Consider the following 26295-nt stretch of genomic DNA (forward strand, 5'->3'; position numbering starts at 1 on the left):
TTTTTAACATACATGTATTTGCACTGCCCACAATTCCATTTTCTATTCTTTCTCTCTCTCTCTCTTTCTCTGGCATACAAACACACACACACACACACATAGCCCCAAAAAAGAAAACGAAAAATAAAAAAGAGGATAATGCTGCATGCCTTTCTATATTATAAATATAAATATTTTATAATGTTATCTGTTTCATATTCGAAAGTTACCGATTCAAATCTCTTTATGTTTCTTAAATTTGAGTTCTCTTTCTTTCTGTCCTTGTATCCTTCTGCATTTCGTTTATTTCCTACAGTTGATATATCGCTGTGAATGCATGTATGTGTGTATGTATGTATGTATGTTAGTGAGTTTGTGTGTGTTCTATGCAGATTTCAATCAACAATCAATATGTTATGCAATGTCATTCCAAGAAAATGAAATACACAAATAGTTACAAACTTATATCAATGAGTTTTGATTGCTGCTAAAAAACAGTTTTGAAATAGGAAACTAGCCCATTTCAAACATATTGCTTAGCCATGCTCAACTAAAGGACTTATCAAAGATATCACAACTTTGCATAGTTAAAGGGGGAAATCTCAAAAATTGATACCAGCTCGCAAAAATTGCATGTTTCCAGTGAGGGCACTAAAGCAAGTTAAGCGACGAACCAATCTAATGGACTTAACATAAAACTCAACCAAAACTTCAGACATGAGCGCATTGATTGTGATTTGTTGAGACATATTTTTGTTTGGGCAATTATTTTTCGTAAAATCTTATATATAAGCGTTATTGTTGTGTGCAATTCAAATTTTCTTGCTGTTTTTGTTAGCTACTTGATATACATATACACTGAATATTTATGTTCAACTTCGGTGACCTTTCCTCCCAGTCTACACAACTCCCATCCACAATCCACAATCCTACTCCAACCACTTCAGCATTTTTCCTTACCACTACAGTTACTAAAAAAAAACCCTTTTAACCCTTTTGAGGTCATAAAGCAAAGCGTAGTCAAATTAAATCAAAGCTAAACAATCAAAATCTGCTTCTTTTCCTCCACCGTCCTCCTCTCCTCTCTGTCTAACTCTTACTGTATCAATCTATCTCTATTCTCTATATCTCTCTTTATCTCTCCCTCTTTTTCTCTGTGACTCGCTCTCTTTGCTTCTCACGCTCTATCTGTCCTTCGACTAGTAAATATGTATTCTTTCGTTTACTTTATCTCACCTAATGTGTTTGAGTTTTTTTTTTTTTTTTTTGTCTTTTTCTTTTTTGCAGTATGTTTTTCTTTAAGACTTTTCCGTTATCGTTTTTACCTTTGTAATATCTTTGTTTTGCGAACATTTTGAATATATATTCAATTGACATTTTTACATTTAACATGTTACTCGTGTGTGTGTAAGGCAAAGTGAGAAATCAAAACTACCAAGTACAATAAATCAAATGAAAATCAAACAATTATCCAATATCAACATTTATTAATTAAGCTTTCGAATACATTATGAACTGCGCCTGCAATGCTCTTGCATATTAATTGCAATTTATAAGTTTTTAATTATTTACCAATGTAACAATTCATTAAATATATTGAGAAAATCGAGCATTTCAAACCAACCAAGAAAGAGAAAATGAGCATTTAACCTGAATGACAAGAAGTACAATAAAATTATACAATTAATTAGGTATACATTTAAATCTGTATTCATGTAATGCATTAATTAATGCATTTAAAATATATGTATTAATTTGTTAAATCAGTTTAATGCATTAATATCAGACTAATGTAGTCACAGTTATATGACATGAATTATTCATTAATGTATGCATTAATTTGTCCATTGATGTATGCATTGATGTATATACATATGTATATGAATGTCTGCATTGATGTATAGTGCCCTGCTATCAGTATTAATATATGCATTGATATACAATGACAAAAACATGATTCTTACAGAGTAAAGGTGCAGTTGTTGTTGTCGCTAGTGCGTGTCATAGTTATATTGAGACCAAAGAAATCCAGAATTCAATATTTTTTCTCCCCTTCATTGTACATTAAAATATTTCATTTATCTTTTATTGTATAAGTACATATAGGCATTAAAAGCAATCACATTGTAATGGATTGGCCCCAAAGTGCTACTTACAATTAGTTGCGAGTGGCATTCCGGTTCCTTGACTTTTACTTTTACCTGATTCGTTATTGGTCAGCTCTGTCTTGCAAAATAAAACTGAACTTTAAATATTTTTTTTCAATCTAAATGATATTTTCTCTAAATGATATTTTCTCTAGAAATTCTTTACACTACGAATGATTTTTAGCCCTTTGTATTTATTCTCTTGTTTTTTTTTTTTTTTGTAGGATTAAACACAGTTTTTTATTTGAAAAAGTTGCCCAATTAGTATCGTAATTCAATATATTTTGTTAAATCAGATAGAAGATATATCTTATCTGTGATTAAGTGCAAAATTAATCAATTATATTCTATTCCGTTGAGAGTTTCCAATCTTATTTGTTATTTATTAAAGTTTTAATATAAATTAAACTTAAACTTATTCACTTGGTGTAATATTTTCAAAAAGTATTCAATCTAAAAATTTAAAATTTATTAAACAAAACTTGGTTTTTTGTTGATTTGCTTTATTTCTTATGTTAATTTCGTTTACCCCCAGCCGAACCCTCCATTCGTTCCACGGTTTTATGTCTCATAAATTCCCGCAAATAACATCCGGCTTTAGGGACTTCTTTACTCACACACACACACACACTAACATACACATACATAGTCAGTCATCCCCTTTGCAGCGTTAAGACAAAAATTTCTTTCTCTGTGTGTGTGTGCGGCTTTATGCCTGTGTGTGTGTGTGTGTGTGCATGCTTGGGTTAACTTCGTATACAATAAACAGTAAATACAATCCGTTCCATCAACATAATTACGCCTATGTAAGTCTAGCATCACATTTAATATATATGGTACATCGTTTATATACTTATATATATGTATGTATATGTATGTGTATGTGTTTATGTATGCAAGTTAATATTTCATTTATTTGCCCCGATTTTCTTTTCGTTTCAATTTCTAAGGCTTTTGCTATTTAATACACTCACTATTTGGGAATATCATTTTGTTCTCCCGTATTTTCTAGTTAGCTATAGATTCAAGAATTTTTGTATTTTCGCGATTCTAGTGCTGTGTAATTTTCAAATACTTCCCTTTAAGCTACAAAATATCTCAATTTTAGCTTTCAGTACCTATTGGTTTAGTCCTTGTATATCTACAAAATTTTCTACATAATTCACTCTCTGTTGTGATAATGTCCTGAAGAAACTCTGAAATGAATAGGGTTGCCAGATTGGTTTTCCATAACATAAGTTAGTGTTAATAGCGGTAAATACACAACACTGGCAACATTCGTTAAGGAAAGGATGTAAAAGAATTTCATGACGAATTAGAGATGAATCCGAGTGTGTTAATGAATGGCCAGCGTCGAGTGTAATGTTAGGAGATTTGCATCTATAATATTGTGAGATTTGCATACATACTCACGTACATTTACATACATACACATGTATATATTTACCGCTAGTAATTCAAATAAGCAGCTCAAGGCACGCGCAGCTTAATAGTGGGTATTAACATGTTGTACCCCCATCAAACACCCACACCCACACACACACACACACGAGCGTAAATAGTTATTCATTTTGATTTGTTCATACTGCTTCGCAGCTTAAGGCGCCACACATGCACACACACACACACATCAGTATGTATGTACATCTGGTTGCCGTTTTCCCCCTTCTCTGGCTGTCACCATCTTTTTGACAAGTGCAGTTAGCTACTTATTTGTTGCGAGTAGTGGTTGAAGTGTCTGTGCCTACACTTACTTACCATTTGTGTGTGCATTCTGGAGCTTATGCAAACATATTTGCATAAGTGTGAGTATAAGTGGGTTTATGCTATTCGTTAATCACAATTCTTTCCATTATCCCCAACGAACCTAACATTCGGTATTCCTTAATCGGAAGGGAAACGCCACCTATGTACTCGAGAACAAGTGTAATTTAGGGGCTTATGTGGGAAGAAAACAGTGGCCAACAAAGAAAAGAAAGTTTTGATCAAAGAAATGAAAAATTGTAGACTTGATAGATAGTTTTATGTGTGTGTGTGTGTGTGTGTGTGTGTGTGTGTGTGCATTGTTTTTCAAACACTTCATTAAACAACAGTAGATCATCAGCTTCTTTTTTTCGACGGTTTCTTAAGGCAATCATCTCTCTATACACGTCCCTAGCCTACGCCCCCGTCCCCGCCCCTGACTCACAGCTAGTGCAGAGCAAGTGACAAATACGATCGCAAATACAAACTACTACTACTACAACTATATAGCCAGTATATATATATATATATATATATATATATATAAGTGTATGTACTTATCCAATTATTCAATATTATTCATATCATTGTAAACTTTGTGTACTGTGTCCTACTCCATCTCCTTTTCCTCTCTATCTATCTCTCTCTTTTTATGTCTTTCACTCACTGTCTCTCTCTCTCTCTCTCTCTCTCTATTTGTCTGTCTGTCTGTCTGTCTCTATTTATTATGTATATATATGTGTGTATATCTGTGTACATATACATATGCATATATCTACACATACCTCTATATTGCCTTATCCAGGAGTTTAATGCGTTCCTTTCTTATTGGTTTTAATCCTTAACCTTATTTACGATATTTGATTTTTTCTAGATTTGTGTTTATTTTTGTCTTTCGATTCTATTTTTTTTTTTTTTTTTTCTTTACTTATATTTCAATTTTCTATACATGCATATTTATATCAAAGTTAATAAATAAATTATGAAAAATTGCAATTGTTGGTTCTTTTTTTATTTTCCTTAGTTTATTGCTATTATTTCGTTTCGTTATTATGATTTTTTTCCTTTTCTTTTGAGAAAAATTAAAACAGAAACCTAAAAAACAAAAAAAAAAAAAATCAAAAATAATACCAATATTGTTCACATAATTTCACATCTGTTTATTTGTTTACTCCACTTCTCACCCTACTTCTGTAACCACCAAAATTGCAAACAAAATAAACAACTATAAATCGAAACAATTAACGAATAACTAAAATCAAAATGAATTTTCTAAATAAAATTTTTTGTAAACAACAACAACAACAACAATGATTAACGTTCAAAACGCATACAACAAACGCATACATATATTATTTAACTATATATATATATGTATATATATATATGTATATACATATGTATATATTTATATTTCATATATTTTGTATATGAAAACCGAACGAATAACGAATTACTTCTACCGAAAACGGAAACGCATACAAAAATAACGAAAAATGCAATAAAAAAAAAAAACAAAAAATAAAACCAAAAAAAAAAAACCAACCAAAAACAATATCACTACATAAATAATATGAAACAAACGAAATTGAAATTGATATGCAATCGTAAACTTGAAAACTGCATCTGAACTGAAATTGAAAACTGAAATCGATAACGATATCGATAAAAAGATTCCACGATGAGGAGCACGCGAATTTGCTTAACTCCATGTGGCTAACGGCCATCACATTTCTGTGTGTCGGCTATGGCGATATAGTGCCAAACACATACTGTGGACGTGGTATAACGCTCACCTGCGGCATGGTGGTAAGTATTTTCCCCATATGCATAGACCTACCAACCAAACCCCCACGCCCCCCAACACCCAAAAAAAAAAAAAAACCCCACCAAAACAAAACAAGAAAATATATGTACTTCTATATACTTAATACCAGAATTTACAAAAAAAAACAAAAAAATGAAAAAAGAGTACCAAAAGTTATAGCAAAAAAAAGGAAAGAAAGTAAACGTACAGAAAACAGAACAAGCACAGTTATATAACGAGAACAACAAACAACAACAAAACAATAACAACAATAACAACAACAACATGCATTCTTCTAGGTATTACATGCCAAAAATCTGCTCCGTGCTAACACACAAACGCACTGACCCACACATAGACACATACAGATGCATATACATATGTACATATATGTAATATCAGATGAGATATATCTCGGCTGCAGATACTCGGTATGTGTATGTGTATGTGTGTGTGTGTGTGTGTGAGTGTGTGTGTGTGCATCTGGTTGATATCTTTTTATCGGCCCAAGTTGGTTGGTTTGAGTTTAAACGAAAAATTAAATGAAACGAAAGAAAGAAAGAACGAAAAGTCAAATCTGAAAAAGATTTTTTGAGTTGATATAATACAAGTGTGATACTTCTTCTTCTCTCTCTCTCTCTCTCTCTCTCCCTCTTTGTGTCTCTCTCTCTCTCTCTCTTTGTATCTCACACAATATGTGTCTCTTTTTTTTTTACTTACTATCTCTATCTGTCTTAATCATTAGGGCATTGCGCGTGTTAGTTCATTCCATGCATTCCAGAAAGCATTTTACACACATCTTTACCAAAAATCCGTTGTAAATCATCACCCAAATCCACCACCACCACCAATTCCAGTCACAATTCACCGGACAAGATCACAACTCACCAAATCACTGACATCACCACATCGATCCACCATCCACCATCGATCCACAACTGCCCCCAAAACCACCCACAGTAACATGTTTTTTTTTTTTTTGTTCCTTGTGTGTAACGCTGTAAAATAAATTTATGCATATATTTTAAATACTATATAACAATATATAGGTACATCTATACATATATATATATATATATATATATATTTATATATTGTATTTGTATTGTAAATACAATTTGTATATATTCAAGTATATATATACAGCAGCAATGTGTGTGTGTGTGTGTGTTTGTATTTGTGTGTCTGTGCGTGGGTGTGAGTGATGAGAATGTCAACCAAGGTAAGACTGCGTGAATAGGGATTCCGGGAGAAGGAAAATAACCCAATCTTCATTCGTTGAATTCAAAATATGAACTGATTTTATTTACTAAAGTACGGAGTTTATATAGGAAATCTTAGGCTCTAGTAGGTAACAATTGTTCTTAAGTAGATCTTATTCTAGTACGACTCACCCCACGCATTCGGGGGTTGAAAAATTATTTTTGGGCACGGCGTCGGCCACTTGACATCCTGCCGTTGTGATCGTTTGGGTTAGTTTACAATTACAAGTGTTTGTTCCCACAACATGTGTGGCTGATTGTATTTCTAGTCATATGCTAGGTTAGTTGTTTTGTGACAAAGTACAGTTGTATTATATTTTCTTTAGTGCATCTGATTGGGTGAAGCCGCTTCAGATGAACCCGATGTTTATTCTTAAACATTCTGCAAGGGGCCACCAAATGGGGCAAGTGGGATTTATTTGTATAGTATGTAATTAGTTTTTTATTTAAGCGACCTTTAAATTGTTAGAAAACCATGCTTTGCCTCCGCTCGCCTCTCCTTAAACTCGTTCGAACTCCGCTCGCCTCTCCGATCTGCTCCTGCGGCCACCTGGCACCATCCTTTTCGTCTCTGAAACTATGTTGTTGCTCTTCTGCTAACGTGTTGCCTCTTTGCAAATATTTCATTGCTCTTCTGCTGTCCTTTGTTGGCTAATTGCAACTGTTTCATTGCTCTGCTGCTGATCTTTGTTGCCTACTTGCAACTACATCCAGCGTTTGCAACGATATTAGTGTACATATACACTGCCGAAATTACTACAGTTGCTCCACTAGCCAAACTGCCTTTAAGATCGGTTAAAAACTCTCCCGCCGCTGAAGATACTACAGTTGCTCCACTAGCCAAACTGCCTTTAAATTCAGACGCACGCATTTTTTATTTATTAAGCAATAATATTTTGCTTTAATTTTATACTCTGTCTCTTACCACTGGTGGGGGAAAACAAGAGTTTTTTATTTTGCTACCTTTATCTGATCTTATCATAAGAATTCAGACCTTAAGGAGCTGATTGAACCTCTGAGTCTCTTACCACTGGTGGGGGAAAACTACAGAGTTCTTTTTTATCGAAGGACCAAACATGATCTATCCGGCTCGAAGGACCAAAATGAATAGGGATTCCGGGAGAAGGAAAATAACCCAATCTTCATTCGTTGAATTCAAAATATGAACTGATTTTATTTACTAAAGTACGGAGTTTATATAGGAAATCTTAGGCTCTAGTAGGTAACAATTGTTCTTAAGTAGATCTTATTCTAGTACGACTCACCCCACGCATTCGGGGGTTGAAAAATTATTTTTGGGCACGGCGTCGGCCACTTGACATCCTGCCGTTGTGATCGTTTGGGTTAGTTTACAATTACAAGTGTTTGTTCCCACAACATGTGTGGCTGATTGTATTTCTAGTCATATGCTAGGTTAGTTGTTTTGTGACAAAGTACAGTTGTATTATATTTTCTTTAGTGCATCTGATTGGGTGAAGCCGCTTCAGATGAACCCGATGTTTATTCTTAAACACTGCGTTTTGTCAAGTTTTGGTCTAACCAAAAAATCAATCAATTATTTATGTAAATTATTGATAGACAAACATATCTATACACGATTTTTGAAAACAATAATTGAAAACGGGAACAAAAATTTGTTGCAATTTCAATGCAAACTAAAATATCGCATTCCGTTTATGCAATTCATTTTGGCTGAGTTATTAAAGTTATTATTAAACCATTTTCTCACTCTTATTTTAAATTTTCAATCGATTTCAAAATGTTTTATCTGAATTTAATAAGAATTTGGACCATGTTTGCATTCAAAAACATTTAAAATTTTAGCATTGGCTAAAAACATATTTTTGTAAAATTGAATTGACTTTCAAAAAGAAAAACAAAATTCATGATTTTTTAAAGTCATCAAAAAATTGTCACAAATACCCAAAGATAAGGGTTCTGAGTAGTTCTGTTTATTTTGAATAATTGTAAATTTTATAATTTACAATATATTAGCTTAGTTATAACTAAAGAAAAAGTTGGCACACACTGCGTATGCGTATTAACTGAGCTATGAAGAGAAATCAATTTCTTGTAGCATACTTTTTGGGTGCATTACTTTCATGTAAATAGCCAAACATTTCAAGGCTTGGCTCAAATTGGGTTAATTCGAAGCGATTCTGAACACTTTCGACACAATTTTTCCTTCGGAAAATGCCCATTTCGAAAGCTAGGCTAGAATTTGATTTATTGAAGTATTAGTTTATGGTTCAACTGTTAGGTACTTTCCGATTTTGTGTATTCATCTCGTTTGGAATTGACAAGTTTATGTATGTGTGCGTGTGTGTGTGTGTGTGCATTTGTATATGTGTGAAAATTGTCAATAATTGATATTCACAACAAAAAGATACAAAATCGAAAAAACAAAAAACAAAATTGATCCAACTCAATGTATAACGTTAAGTCAATGTTAATGTCCTTTTCCAAATATATTTGCCATACAACACATACCTACTAACGATTATAACGATATAATAATGATAGTAATAATACTTAGCAATAATAACGTAACGATAATCGTGTAAAAAAAAAACTTACCTATGACTTTCCACATTCCACTGTAATGTGTCCTCACGGTTTGAATTCCCGCAATTTGAGTTAATTGAGTTTTCTCGCTTTTTTTTGGATTTTTGTTGTCTCCTTTGCCTTTCGATTGATTTCGTTTTGTGTTGTGTCTCTGTTTTATTCATTTTTCTCGGCTTTTTTCTTATTTTATTTTTTGTTTTTAATTGTTTCTTTTTGTTTCTTTTTACTTAGTTTGCATTTTATTGATTTAGGTTCGTTTATGTTCGTTTTTTTTAATTTTTATGTTGAAAAACCTTTAACACGTTTAATCGATTATATATTTACTTATATATATACATTGTATAATGACTTTGTGTTCTTTCTCAAAGTATTTGTTATACCTTTATTTGTACATTAAGCCAAACAATACGATATTTTTCTCTATCTCTCTTTCCCTTTCATAAAAAAAAAAAAAAAATACAATAATAATAATCCAAAAACAAAACAAAATTTGACCCGAAAAATATTGAAATTTCGCCAAAAAATAAAAAATAAATACAAAATTAACTAAAACAACACGAATTCAAATTGAAATTATGTGAACATTCTAATGCCCCCCGACAATTCCCGACTATACGCGAATATATATACAGATTTCATGATGAAGAACATGCGAATCTTTTGAATGCAATGTGGCTGATAGCGATAACATTTTTGAGTGTTGGTTTCGGTGATATTGTTCCGAATACGTACTGTGGACGTGGTATCGCTGTCAGTACAGGAATAATGGTGAGTTTTTACAATAACAACTATAACAATTCAAACAAAAAAAAAAACAAATAACAAGAAACCAAAAGAAAAAAAAAAAAAAAAACTATTTATTGCACACCTTAACTGTTAACTGAGAATCAACAAGCAAGATAACTTGTTCAAATTATATCATTATCGCGTGTAAATAATTACATTACTGCATACGAAAAAAAAACCAATATATATATTTATATACAAAAAATATGTCCCCTTTCCCCTTTTAAATATATTAATCTGAATCCCCCCCAAAAAAAAAAAAAAAAATAAAAGCAAACAACAGTACAAAAATCAAATTCAAACCAATAAATCCTTTGAATTCACTCAAAATCGTAATGTTCCTTGTTCAATGTATATATGTATACATATAGATTATATGCTCATCCAAGTACATGCATTTGCATCACCATACTTTTTGATCGTTTTCGTACAAAAGAACAGAATCGATAAGAAAAGCAAACCAAAGGCCAAACAAAAAAATTCCCAAAGAGCCCAAGACCCACTCAAATATATATCTAATTACTTTCTGTCTCTGGCTATCTGTTACTCTCTCCCTACTCTCTATCTCTTGCTCTCCCTCTCTGTCTCCTTTTGTAATGGATGTGCCACGCCATATAAGAACAACAACGATCTATTAATCGATTTTTGGCATATATATGCCTTTTTTCTATTACTCTGTTCTTAATATTGATCAATAGAAAACTAAAAACTATAAGAAATGAAGAAGAAAAAACTGAGAAAAAACGTACCGAGGACTCTCCGACACAGACACTTAACGTTTTCTTTTCTATGGCTAACATCTCTTTTTCCCTCTCTCTCGCTCGCTGTCCCCATTTTTTACCTTTCTTTAGCTTTCTATAAAACTATTGTCTAATGTCTGTCGCCTTTGACATTTAAATTTGAACTTTCTTAACTTAATTTTCGCTTCTTTCTTATTACGATTTCTCTCCAACAACTCTTTTTTCCTGCTATATGTTATATTATATGATAAACAAACAACATAAACTAAATAAGTATTTCTCTTGTCGTAGTCCTAATAATAAACTAATTGACCTGAAATCTAAATCTATTTCAACTATTTGGATTGTGTGCTTATTATTTTCAAATTCCTTTGTTCTCTCTCTAGCTAAACGTTGCGTAATATGTGTAATTGTATCTGCCTCTAACTCAGACATTCACCTCGACAATCCCCTCCCCCGTTGTCTCAGCTACTTACTAAGCATTCTAACAACTCACTCTTTCTCTCTCTGTATCTATCTCTATCTCTATCTCTCTCGCTCTCTCTCTCTCTCTTTCTGTCTGTCTTAATCTTGTAATACATTTTAGACATATGACCAAATACCAATAACCATTTCCAATCTCTTAAATTACGAATTAAGAATGTAATCCTAAATCCATAAATGATATACTTACTATTTATTACTTACATATGCATTGACAACAAAAGAAAAAAGAAAAACAAACAAACAAACAAACAACAAAAATATTAAATGCAAAAATTGCAAATTTAATGCAGCCAACTAACTCTATCATTCCCCCACATCCACTTACCCGAATTACCCACCTCTCTACCCTCAACTACTAACCAAAAAAACAAAAATATTCATCCCAAAAACCCAAATAAAAAATAAAATTAAAATAAAACATTTACTCATTCATTCAATCATCAATACATACCTTCATTGAGTCAGGCAATCATTCAGTCATTTGTTATGAATTTAGTGAGAGGCAACCACCCCCCACCCCAAAAAATCAAAAAGGAATGACAATTTTAAAACATAAACTAACATAACATAACTAAATGCAAAAAATTGTTTAACAAAATTCTGGACTATTTCTCTCTATCTCAAAATATCTCTCTGTCTATATATATATATATATATATATATTAAACTACATAAACAACTCGTTAAAACTCGTTAAATATCTGAACTGTCATTATATTTCAAAACCAAAACAAAAATAAAAATGTAATCACAACTAACTTCAAAAAGAAAACAGATCAGCAGCTGCCTCAGTGAATAATTCTATTACTCACCCACACTTACACACAATATTCATAGGCATTTTGAACTCATTTTTACAGGGTGCTGGCTGCACGGCGCTACTCGTGGCTGTTGTTTCCCGCAAATTGGAGCTGACTCGTGCCGAGAAGCATGTGCACAACTTCATGATGGACACGCAGTTAACCAAAAGGGTATAAATAGATCGTCGCCAATTGAAAACGATACACACACACACACACTCGCTCTCACACTCACACTCAAAGTTCATATTAATTAAGTAAATTTGACTAAACGAACTGAACTTTTTTCAAATTCATTTTTGGGTCGGTCATTTAACTCATTTTTGTTTAGTTTTGGTTTATTTTGTTTTTGGGAGACAGACTGTATGAATTAGTAGTAAGTTGTTAGTAGTTAGTCAGAAAGAAACAAATGCATTCTAATAACCTTTGTATTCATTTCTTCTTACACTTACACCAACAACATTTAGCTGAAAAATGCTGCGGCGAATGTTCTTCGTGAAACTTGGCTCATTTACAAACATACAAGACTAGTAAAACGGGTTAATCCCGGCCGTGTAAGAACCCACCAAAGAAAGTTCCTTCTAGCTATATATGCGTGAGTATTTTTTTAGAGATCTAAATCCAAAATCCAAAATATCACTAGAACAACAAAAAAAAAAAAAAGTAAAATAAAACCTAAAACCAAAAACAAACAAACAACCAAAGAACAATCAAAATAACTGCGTACTAGCCAACAACATGCCTAATAAATATCTATGAATAAAAGAAAGAAAAGAAACAATAAGATGACAAATTAATGGATCGATAACAACGACAACAACTAAAACAGCAGCGAGAATAACCAAACAGATGCTTAGGAAAAAGAGTTCCAAACGGAATGAGCTACAAATACAAAAGTCATTTCAATTCTCATTTTCAATTCTCTTCGATTCTATTGTGTTGTGTTCTGTTCGTCATCAGTCATCATTTGTCTGTCATCATCTGAAGTCCAATGCATCAATGCAATCACAGTTGTTAGATGGATAGATAGATACACCAAGATATATGTATACAGTGGCGGTCACGTATTTAAAACGTTTTTTTTTTTTTTTTTTAGTTCCAATTTTCTCGGCTCCTAAATAACTTAATCGAATAATTTTTTCTGTAATTTGTTGGTTATTGTGTTCAGATTATGAACCGTAAAAATGGTCTTCATAGTTTAATCCGTTTTTTTCACAGGTGCATTTGAACAAAGAGAAGTCCTTTTTTTGGGGGGCATTTATTTAAGACGTTTTTTCCAAAATCTTAAATATTGAAGATAGACGTTTGAAATCTTCGAAGAAGTTGAAGATCTAGCAAAACTAAGATAAACTGCATACCACTAATTTTGGATTTAGCCCCAACTTTCAATTTGGGGCCAATTGAAAATCTGAATTTTGTATGAAAATTTTTGGTCCTTTGGGCGAGTCCATTTTACGACACTAATTCATACAAAACTGCCCTTCTATTCTCCGTCTCTTTCTTTTTATGGGTATAGAAGGGTGGGAATAGAAGGGCAGTTTTGCATAAAATGTCTCATATTGATAGGCAAAAAAAACTATCTAATTTTTATTCGATTTTAATGAAAAATATGTCATTCGACGGGAAATTCAATTTACTTTCTTTCGTAGTTCAAGAAAAAAAGTACTTTAGTATGAATTAGTGTCGTAAAATGGACTCGCCCAAAGGACCAAAAATTTTCATACAAAATTCAGATTTTCAATTGGCCCCAAATTGAAAGTTGGGGCTAAATCCAAAATTAGTGGTATGCAGTTTATCTTAGTTTTGCTAGATCTTCAACTTCTTCGAAGATTTCAAACGTCTATCTTCAATATTTAAGATTTTGGAAAAAACGTCTTAAATAAATGCCCCCCAAAAAAAGGACTTCTCTTTGTTCAAATGCACCTGTGAAAAAAACGGATTAAACTATGAAGACCATTTTTACGGTTCATAATCTGAACACAATAACCAACAAATTACAGAAAAAATTATTCGATTAAGTTATTTAGGAGCCGAGAAAATTGGAACTAAAAAAAAAAAAAAAAAACGTTTTAAATACGTGACCGCCACTGTATATGTATATGTATATGTTTTTTTTTTTTTTGTCATATGTCATGTCTATTGAAATGAATAGGAGTACGCCATTCGAATAGCCAATTGTTTATTGCACAATCCATTCAGTTGTCAATTTCATCAATGAAACCCATTTATCGATAACAATACAAGTTGTTATCGAAACAAAGACATCATTGACTATTTGAATTTTTTTTTTTTTTGCCTACGATTACGAGAATTTTATGTAGATAAAAAACTTAAGTGCAAGAGAGCTGCATGAATGCATTCAAATTGACATTTTGAGATATTCAATTCCATGAATGAAATGAATGAGTCTTAAAAACTGGCAAATCAAATGAATGGTAAATATGTTAAACAGATGACTGAACAACACACTAAATATCTTAAAGTATATTGAATACTCGAAAACATTCATTGTCACAGTTTTGGAGCATAATAAAAGTATTGTAAGTTTTTCAATGATTCAGATGATTAAACATCAGTTAAACAACATTCGCACGTTTTGTTGTATTCGAATATGTGTACATACTCCATTGACTAGTGTTTCAGTGTAAACAAAGTTTTCGAATGTATTCGTGCAGCCCTTTAGATTCGTTATATACTAGAGAGTCTCAAATTTTCACTAAACCTTTCATTAGCATATCTTTGTGTAGTTCAAATTTGTTTCGAATGATACTTGAATGTATGCTAATGATCCTAAAGCTTCAATCTTTGAGTCAAGATCGAAATCGAGGATTTAAAGTTAAGGAATTTTTAATCCCTAAAGTATGCAATACTATGCAAAACAGTGTTTGCATTCTGATTAATTGATTATTCACAGGAAGATTTATAAAAGATTTTAAAATGTTTTAAAAAATGAGTTCCTTAATTACTCATTGCATACTTTAGGGAACAAAAAACCTTACTTTATGAAAAACCACTAGAAGTATATTCTCAGTGCATAGCACAACTGACTTTAATTTGGATACAAATTCCTTCAAATAAACGAACACAATATATCAATAAAATCCTCTAAAAGGATTAAGGAGCCTGCACAAAAAGTAGCTTGAGCTGAAAATCCTAATATCCTCTCCTTAACTAATGCATAATCGAAATACTTAGACTAACATCAGTTGAAAGCTTCTTTAAGTTCATTACAAATAACATTTATCATAATATAGTTTAGATTGTTTAGATATTTTACCCTTATCTTGAAACTAGTAAATTGACTTTAACATGTCATCAGATGAATTATAGTCAACAATATATATATATAAATTTCCATTGATCAGTACGCATTTATGATTAAATAATAACTTAATAACTTGCAATTTTATTGTTTTTTTTTTTTTTGTTTCTAACATTTGTTATATCAAGAAATCACTCATGACAGAAAGTTTACCATCAATGCAAATTTAACAAAAAAAAAAAAAAAACCAAAGCAAAAATGTATATAAATACAGCATAAATTCTATTAAATAATACATAAACTAATTACAAATCAACTTAAATGGCAAAAAACAAAAAAAATACCCTCCCAAAAAAACAAAACAAAAAACAGAAAAAAAAGAATGATTGAACTCGTTTTACTAGCCTGTAAATAGGTTGTAAAGCCCTGTTTTTACGTTATGCAAAATGTTCAGAAAAAAACCAAGAAAAAAACAACAAAAACAAAAAGAGTTATATATATATATATACTCGTTTAACCAAATACCTAGCATGCAACGTTAATTTATGTAGAATTTCGTATTTTAAAAAGTATCCAACGGAAAAACGACAGACAAACACAAAGTATTCATTCAGGTCGAATCATTGAGCTTTTGCCCTAGTCTAGTTAGTTATCCCTATTAAATCTTAAACTGCATACTAATTGACAAAATTTGATCCCATTAAGCTTTGTGCTAAGAATTCTTTAAGAATTCTAGCATATAGTATTTAGTATTAGAATTAGACTGAGATATTTTTCAATATACGATATTCTGCAAAAATTAACGTCCAAAATAAAAAAAAAAAAAGAAAACTTAACTTAACTGGCACTCGACCTTTTTCAGAAACAATAACAATCCCAACAAAATCCTTTGTTCCCGATATGTGTATAATCTAAATACATGTTAATCAATGTTTCCATTAACCAATTTTCATTTATATATATCCAAATATAAATTGAGTCCTTGTTGGCCATTTAAGAGATAGATTCTCCCAAAGTGCCCTCTGGCGGGGCTTTCTTCCTCGTTTTCTCTATAATGACTTTATTAATTTTGAAGTCAAACTCTGCATTATTTCACTCTAAGAAAAAACCTTGACCAAGTTTGAAAATTGAAACATTGTTTGTCCTTAACATTCCTTCTCCTTCTACCTTTTCCTGGCCATTACTCCTTCCTTCCACTTTTTTGCGGCTGGCATTTGCACCAAAAAAAAAAATAAATAAACAACAACAACGCAAAACGAAAAACTTCAAAAATAATTGTGTGTGTTTTGTATGTATTTGTATGGAAAGAAAGCAAACAGAAAGAAAAAAAAAGAAAAATAAATACAAAAGAAACAAAAAAAAAGCGTCATAAAGATATGTAAAGTTGCCGTCTAATAACCGTGGCCGATCAAGAGATGTGAAATGGGGGAATACCTTTTTCACACATTTTACATCTCTAGATCCATCTCAATTTTTGGTCTAATCAAATATGTGTGTGTTCTCTGTACAAAATTGTTGATTCTTCTTCCACTGCCCACATTTTGTAGGTTGCGAAAAGTTAAAATGGATCAACGCAAACTAATGGACAATGCAAACACAATAACTGACATGGCCAAGGTAGTATAAATTTATATAATTGACTCTAAACATACTCTATATACATATATGTATATGTATGTATATATATATATCAATACAAATATCTGCATATATATATGTATATATAATTCACAGACACAAAACACAGTCTATGAGATAATATCGGATATGTCTAGCCGTCAAGATGCCATCGAGGAACGTCTCACAAATTTAGAAGATAAAATGCAGAGCATACAAGTGAGTGAAAAAAAAAAACCAAATAAAAAATTGCAATTTTCTCTACTGTGTCTCGTTTTGCAGGAGCACATGGAAAGCCTTCCAGATATACTATCGCGTTGTTTGAGCCAACATCAGGAACGCATTGAGCAGCGACGCAATTTTTTACATCCAGATACAGCGGCTGTAGCCCCAATTCAACAGCCAACGCCCCAATCGATGTTCAATGCAGCGCCCATGCTGTTCCCACATTCTAGGTGAGTCTCTGTGACTGTATACTCTAAGCACCCCATCCACCGCCAAGCTGGACACCCCTCACCCAACCACCCAACCACCCAACCAACCAACCACCCAAACATATGTACATAGGTTTGTCTCCATTATTAACATCGACTTCAGCTCCACACATTTGTTTCAAGCTCATCTAAAAAACAAAACAAACAAAAATGTTCTTTCTGTTTTTGGCTTTAGATTTTGTTTTCTCTCATTTTTGTTTCCTTTCGGCCTTTGTCCATGTGTCTTAAGAGATAATGCTGAAAACTATTCAGTCTAGTCCCAGGATAAATAGGCTATAATCCTTTTAGCCAGACAAGCCTGTCTCCCATTTCTCTTTCAACACTTAAATTATCAAACACTTTTGGCCAAATTGTCAAGCCAATCGAAAATGAATGTTTTTTATTATAGATAGTTATTAACTGGGTGGACTTTTAATTTAGAAATACTCAAATAAAAAAGGATTGACATCTTACAATCAAAGAAAATGCTTTAATGATCTGGAACTAGTACAATTTTTATTTGGCCACGAATTTATGTTTCCCGTACTTGGCTCTCAAGTAAATTTTAACAAAGTTGTAGGTGTAAAAAAACTGAGCAGAACTGTACGCTAAAAGTTTTCAATTGTCCCCAAATTATATATACATATGTATGTACCTATATTGCCGACTTGTCTTCGGGTTACAATACTAGGATATTCTATTTACCTTAATGTACCAACAAAGAACAAGTTAAATGCATACGTAGGTTAAATTAAAATCAGATACAAGTTTAATAGTTTTTAATTGTCTTACAAACAAAGATGACCTCTTTTTTATAAGGCAATGATTAAATTTAATCTGAATTTATTCAAAAATACCTCATTGAAAGGTGAATTCAATTAAAAGTCTTTTGCAATTCCAAAATAGTTTAAAAGGTACTTAAAAATCAATTCTTGGCCACTTTTAAAGGCTTTTAGGTTCTGTAGTTTGTTAGTTTTTCCCTGATTTACTTACCCCCTCGTCTGCACCTCTTTATTGCTCTATGCTATGATCTAATTGGGCTAGATTATGTTTAGTTTTCAGCAAGTCATTGCACTTTAGTAATGTATTTACTGTTAACTTTTTCCATATTTGTAGTTAAACTCTAGATGATCCTTAAAGAAATGATTCAAGCACTTTGGCACTTCATTTAATGTCATTCAAAATGTCTAGAGTAGAGTTCAAAAGAAAATCATTTCATATGGACTCTAAGGAATTCTCTTTTTATCTTCTACTTTGCCATGAATTTATCTTAATTTTTGTTTTTGGTGGGGCTTATCTTTTAAATGTATATATTTTTAATTATAATGTTCGAACGATGAGACGAGACACATACATACACATAAACATCTCCCAATTCCCAATATTCTTGAATATTGCTTGTAGAAAAGGAAACCAATTATTCCTATAAAACAAACAAACCAAAAAGCGTTGCAAATATGTTACAAATTCTTACCAGAACTTATTTCCCCTCCTAACGTAAACCAAAAACAAAAAACAACTACCAACTTTTTCCCATATCCTGATGACGACAACTACAACAACAACAACTGTAACAACAACAACAACAACAACGATGACGTTAACACTATTAATAACAATAATACAATTACCATCTATGGCTTTTATGCATAGAAGTGTTCCCTCACCCAATAACGCCGCTGCAACTACTTACCATTGGCCAACCAGCCCTATATTGCCACCTATATCTAGTAGAACACCACATTTAGTGCCTGATACTCACATGCCATCAAATGGATCTGCAGTTAATAGCTACACATCTTCCAACAAATACGGCAGCTGAATATCAGAAAGAGAGCGCTCTAATTCCGTGATTAACATCGAGATGCTAACCATGAAGCCAGCCAGTTATAATCTATTCGCATCCTCAACCTCAACCTCAACTTCAACTTCAACTTCAATCTCAACCATAACCACATTCACATCCGTTTCGGTCACAACGTATACAACATCAACATCTACAACAACAACAACAACAACAGCAGCATCTTTACTATCTACGTCAATGCCTATACCCAAATTCAAATTCAAGTCCAATTCCAATACCAACTCCAAGTCCAAGTCTCCACAACTGATTGAGACCTTGAATACCTTGAGGCCATCGCCGTTGCCCATGTCACAATTGTCGTCGCTGCAGCAACAGCAACAGCAGCAGATGGAAATGGAACTTTATCAGTTTCATCAGCATCATCATCATCATCATCATCATCACCATCATCATCGTTTGGGTGAAATGATGTTAATACCCGAAGATGCTGAATCGTCGACCAATACGAATAGCAATAGTTCACCTGACCAAAACTCGTTAATGCCAACATTGAGTGCAATATCCTCCTCAACGAGGTGTTCAGCATTGGCACTGGGTTCGGTTCCATTTCCGTTTCCGTCGTCGACGACAACAACAACAACAACAACAACCACCACCACCACCAGAACAACAACAACAACGTCGATAAATGTGACAGGCGGCGTTAACTTAATTGCCTCTAGGATCGCTGAGAATAAATTTACTAGAAAAAGAGAACGTGTATGCAATAATAGTAGTACTAATAGTAATATTTATAACATTAATATTAATAATAATAATAATAATGTTAATGATAATACAAGTAATAGACATAATATTAGTAATATTAGTAATTCTACAAGTCTAATTTCGAAATCGGCCTTTTGTAAATAAGCCTCTTCGAAATGAGGAAAACCAAAAACCAAAACCAAAAAACAAAAAAAGTCAAATGTTAGCATTCATACCATTCATTGGCGTTTGATCTGGGCATGTGAAATTGTGGAATCAAACAAATTTACTATGTCTATCGATTGCATACTTAAAGGGGGGGACAAAATTCTTAACATTTCACATGCCTAGAAACGCCTTTGCATGCATAATATATGTATATATATTATTATGCATACCATATATATGTATATAGTATATATAAATGTTTATCTATATACAAAATGGTTTTTTTTTTTGACTAAAATTAGGATATAGGTAAATACCTATTAGAGAACTAGCAAAACTAATGTGAATGGTGAATAGAAAACGAAAACAAAACGAATATTGAGATGAAGAAGAACGAACAACCAAAGGAAGCAACCAACCAACCAATCTATTAAATGCACCCAATTTTTGATCTGAATTATACTTATACATACATACATTTACATATAGAGAGACATATGCATATACCCTACCAAGTAAACATACAATACAGACATCCATACATCCATACATACATACAAGCAAACAAACAAACAAACATTATTAAACATTGAATGAAAGTAAAATGTAAAAAGTCAGTATGCGTCAATTGATGATAGCTTATAGTCGAAAATATATCAACATATATACATACCTTGATTCTATATAAAAATTCATAAGTAATTTGTTTTGTTAGTAACTTTAATTTTTTATGCCAGTATGGGGCCATAATTATATTCCTGTCATGAAAATTTCAATTCTTCATTAACCCATTGCATATTTTAAGGGGTTGAATTATATTCCGAAAAACCGCTACTGTATAAGATGCTAGTTCGAGTGCTAGAACAGTTCAAATGACAACAAAAAATTTGTTGACATGAATACTAATTATGGCCAGTTACACACTGAAAGTCAACAGAGAAGATGGAAAGACAAGAAAGTCAAATGAAGAATTTCCCTTGACAAAGAACACGACACGAAGATGGCCAATCAATAAGTGAGTGTAGGGGAACATTATAGTCTAGAAGTCCATGTTTCAGTAATTATATTTTACCATTTGTTCATATTTCAAACATACTTAACCAAACTTACACGTTATGTGCCCTTCCAATGCCTAAACTTAATGGGAATTACAACGAAATGAAAGAAAATACAGTTTAGAACCTTAAAACTTTGAAATTTTTGTAATTCATGACAAGTTCTTATGGGTAAAGCCTTTCGTTAAGTAATTCGAAAATAAAATAAGTAGCAACTCTGAAAGTAATTTGAATTTGTTCAATTTATTGGACTAGAATATTCTCCTAACAGCAAAAGTGAGTTTCGGTTGATCATTGATCGAGCCTCTTCCAGTGTCGACACAGTGCATGAAATAATTCTATCTCCACCATCTGGAAAGATGGATGAAGACCCATCTGAACTTCTGTGTGTGTGTGTGTGTGTGTGTGATATACTTTTATTTATTTTTTTGTTTCGACTGCTATTTGAGTGTTTGGTTGTATTCGAAATTCTTAAGATGTAAAAGAAATATGAGAGACCCGATTTATAAATGAATTAAACTGTTGTTTAATATATATATATGTATATTTAGCTCCTGGCTTAAATTAAAACAAATTTAATAGTAATAATAACTTTGCAAAAACCAAAAAATTTTATAAATGAATTAAACTCAATTAAGAATCTGACTAGCTTTTGAAAGAGAGAGAAAGAAAATTTACGACAAACACACAAAAAAAAAATGAAAAATGAACAATTTTAATTGAAATTTTGTATATAAGATTAGATTATATAATATGAATCACACAACAACAACAAAAAAACGCTAAAAGACGAGAGACCAGAGAATGTGTGCTAAATGAGAAAAGAGAGAAGCAACAACAACTAAAACAAAGCAACAAAAAAATCTAAGACCCTAGAGCAAAATATAGTAAAGTAAAGTAGTCCTAGCAAAGTGGCCCAGCTACTATAAGTAAAAACCGATTTCTAAAGATTCTAACCAAAAACCAAAAATGAAATATATAGTTACATATATATATAGAGCATAAGCATCACATAGATATCGCATAGACGTTCTCAACAGCTCCCAAAATAAACGAATTTCTTCATTATCCCGATATTTCCTTCAAAAAACATGCTCCATCCCCTGGGCCAAACCATCGAGTCGAATTGGCTAGGCTTAATGAAAAAAGTATATATGTATAAGTATATAACCCCCCCGTAAACACGCAACAACAACAACAACAACAACAAAAACTACAAAAGTTTACATACCCATATACATATGTATATATGTATTACTAAACTTATATATATATATATATTTTCAATTTCAGTAAGTCCGAAATTTTACAATAACTATTATAACAACTAAAAAACAAAACAAAAAAACCCAAAAACCCCAAAAACCCAAAAAGCAAATGCAACCCTCTTCCCCCTCCCCAACTACAAGTCCCGAACTGACAAAAACCAAAAAAAAAAAAAAAAAGTATCTAAAACTGATTCGTACATAGCTGATGAACATTTGTCAAATTCGAATCGAAAACGAAAAAGTAGAGAAAACTTTAACTACATGAAAATTTAATGTGTATACCTAACCTATTTATAATGTTGAATATTTAAAAATTAAAATGAACGTTCAAGACTGCTGTCAAAATAGCTTTATCACAATAAAAAAAAAAAAACAAAACAAAACAAAAAAAAAACCAAAAACGTACTAAAAACTAAAAAACAAACAAACATTTACAAAAACAACAAATAAAACGAAAAGAAACAGTAAACCAACAACAACAACAACAACCAGAACAACCACAAAGAAATCTATATATGACTAACTAACAGGACTCAACTAGAACAGGAATATATATAGCGGACAAAGAACGAAGACAGACGGCAGTAATAAAAAAAACAAAAAACCCCAAAAGTATGCAATGAGCTGCCAAAAAAAGATTCATTGTTTTGTCCATGAACAATGTTTGCATCGAAAAAGAACCTTTTTTTCTTTTTAATTACAAAAATTCTTTATTTGCTTCAAAGCAGAGAATTCTTTGACTACCTATTGCATACTTTAGGGGGGTGTATGTATTTCAACCATTTGACATCCATAGATCCGCCACAGCTTTAACATTTAACGAAGAACAAAAAACAAAATCTATTTGGGTTTCAACTCTTAAAAACAAAAAGAAAATAATAAACAGAATTCCCCGTTTAAACTGGTTTCCTTGACACACACACATACACACACACACAAACACACACGCACACACACACCTTTGATAAAAAGAACTTTGCTATTGGAGGGACCGAAATTTAATGAGAGGTCTTTATTATACAACAAAACCAAACAAAACTAAACTAAACTAAACCAAATTAAACTAAACTAAACCAAAAACCAAAAATAAATGAGACAAAGACAAAGGGAAAGGTAAAATGCAGAAACCAAGACAAAGACCAAGGCACAGTGGCTCAAAAGATAAGCAAAAGACAAAAAGGAACTCACTTTACAAGTACCCAACAATACACACACACATACATACACAAAAATGAAACAAGAAATGAAAATAATTGAAATGTATTTATTATGTCCGTATGTTTTAATCCAACTTACGACTTTCATTTAAGAGTTATCAAAATTTCAAGTTTATATTTAAAAGTCCTATAATTATAGGTTTGTCAAGTTCTTGAGTTGGCCGGATCGAAACACTATAACATATAGCTGCCACACAAATGATCTCTTAAAACTAAAAAACGAAAAGTTTTCTTTTCTTTGGTTTTCTTAACTAAACTCATAGTTGTATTTCTTAGATCAGACAACTATAGCAATTATCTTTTATAGGAACAACAAAAGAAATAGTTCTTATCCGAAAAACTTCTCTATCAAAGATAATGCCACTTAGATCGGAATAAAATTGATATTGACTTTGATAGCGATAAATATTAAAAAAAAAAAAAAAACTTCAATTTGTATAGACTCTCTGATGATTTAGGTTCAGGTTTAGGGTTTTCTTTTCTTTTTTTAATCCAATATTAAAGCACTTTTGAGCCACTGTGCCCATGCTCATCTAGTCCTTGTCTTTAATTATTTATAACAAGTCAAAGTGAATAAATAAAAACAGAATATGTATCTTAAATGTATGTATGTCTGTCATGGATGGATGGTGTATTGTGTACTGTAACTGTAATTGTAACTGTAACTGTAACTGTATATGTTTCTGTTTTTCTGTATTGTATTCCAATAACCTTGTATTTGTATGTATATTTAAAAACATTTGTACCAACAATTTTTTTTGTAACGTACTATAAATTCGACAAGTATATACATATACATACATTTATAAATACATATGTATGTATATATCTACATATATATATATATATATATATACATTCTTTCCTTCAGCGAAACGTAAAGCACATGGGGTACTTCGAAAATCACAAAGTGTTGCATAGATTGAGTTTCAGACAGATAACAACAACAACAAAAAAAGAGAAAAATTGAAAGAAAATAAAAACAAACACACACAGCATACATCAAAATGGACTTGAGTTTACATCATTACATCAACCAAACCAAACAGCAACCAGAAAACCCAAATGAAAACCAACAAACAACCCCAAAATGAAATGCTCTTAATACCAAACCAACAAAATTGGAACAACAAAAATCCTTTAAAAACTAAAAGCAAAAAACAAAAAACGAGAACAACTATTACAAATTTTGGTATATTTACACATAAGTATGCAATCTGTATAAGGTTTAAAAATAGCAAAAGAGAAGATCCTTTAACTAGAACCTAACATCTATATAGATACCTATATGTATGTACATATATATATATTGTATGTATGTATACATACCTATATATATATATATATATATATATATATATATACTATATACCACTAATAAGACCATATTTGACTTTATACCTATGTATTATAGTACATGTAGTTAAAAATAAAAAAAATGAAAGCCGAAGCAAAGACCAATTTATTAAGATAAATAAAAACAAAAATAGAAAACCAAAACCAAAAAAAAACAAAAAAACACAAAAAAATGATTTGTAATTATATTAATAATACATTAATAATAAAAAAAAAAGAAAACAAAAACAAATAGGACGCTAATTGTAATTTTTTTTTTTCGTTTAAGTTAACAATTAAACTAGAATGCAATGCATGAATTAAATTTAAAAATTCATTAATTAAAATGAAACCCTAAATGAAATCTTTAAAGTTAAAACAAATAAATTAACAAAGTAAAATGAGAAAAACAAATTATTATAAAAAAAAAACATTTCTTTAAGAAATCAAAGCTAAAAACATAATAAACAAAAAACAACAAATAAACTAAGATTAACTACGTATAAAAAAAAAACACACACACACACAAAACAAAAAAAAAAAAACAAACAAACCCAATTCAGTGGCTAAATCAAATACATAGTTTATTTTGAATTTACTATATTTGTATATTTAATTAAAACGGAAAACCAAAACCCAAAAAAAAATTTAAACTCTAGAGAAAACCAAAATGAAAACCAAAAAAACAAAAAAAAAATACACAGAAATTATTATGTATATTGTTATTGTCTTATCGAGGAACCGTGTTTTGCGAAAAGCTTTAATATTTAGGGTGCCTACAATTTGCTAAATTAGAGTATTTTACCATTAAACCAAACCAAACCAAACTAAAACCTAAGAAAACCCCAAAAACAAAATATGAACGAATACAACTATATAAAATCGGTGATCGGCTCTAGCAAACCAAAAAAAAAAAAAAAAAAAATAATGTATTGTAGAAAGAAATATAGACCAGAGAGAATGGGGCCGAGAGTAAGAAACCAAAACGTTCGGCTGTGCCGAAGTTTTGTATACCCTTGCAAAATAAACCT

The 26295-nt window shown here is 31.5% G+C and overlaps 1 protein-coding gene across 16 annotated transcripts in view; it reads left to right on the forward strand.

Moving 5' to 3' along the window:
- The window catches only part of LOC6648989 (small conductance calcium-activated potassium channel protein), a 73497-nt gene that overhangs the window by 45439 nt on the left and 1763 nt on the right, over positions 1-26295 (forward strand). For 6 of the 16 annotated variants that reach the window (XM_047011194.1, XM_023179194.2, XM_047011197.1 and 3 more), the window contains 7 exons: positions 5543-5678; positions 12376-12486; positions 12783-12910; positions 17125-17194; positions 17312-17413; positions 17477-17649; positions 19321-20249. In XM_047011194.1, coding sequence (XP_046867150.1) covers positions 5543-5678; positions 12376-12486; positions 12783-12910; positions 17125-17194; positions 17312-17413; positions 17477-17649; positions 19321-19489 — 889 coding nt within the window. In that variant the 3' untranslated portion in view covers positions 19490-20249. Of the gene's footprint in view, positions 1-5542; positions 5679-10135; positions 10272-12375; positions 12487-12782; positions 12911-17124; positions 17195-17311; positions 17414-17476; positions 17650-19320; positions 20250-24800; positions 24869-26295 lie in introns of those variants that run through there. The other 10 variants (XM_047011193.1, XM_023179195.2, XM_047011196.1 and 7 more) reach the window with 6 other exon arrangements.

This window comes from Drosophila willistoni, assembly GCF_018902025.1.
Source record: "Drosophila willistoni isolate 14030-0811.24 chromosome XL unlocalized genomic scaffold, UCI_dwil_1.1 Seg141, whole genome shotgun sequence".
In the NCBI taxonomy this organism is placed as follows: domain Eukaryota; kingdom Metazoa; phylum Arthropoda; class Insecta; order Diptera; family Drosophilidae; genus Drosophila; species Drosophila willistoni.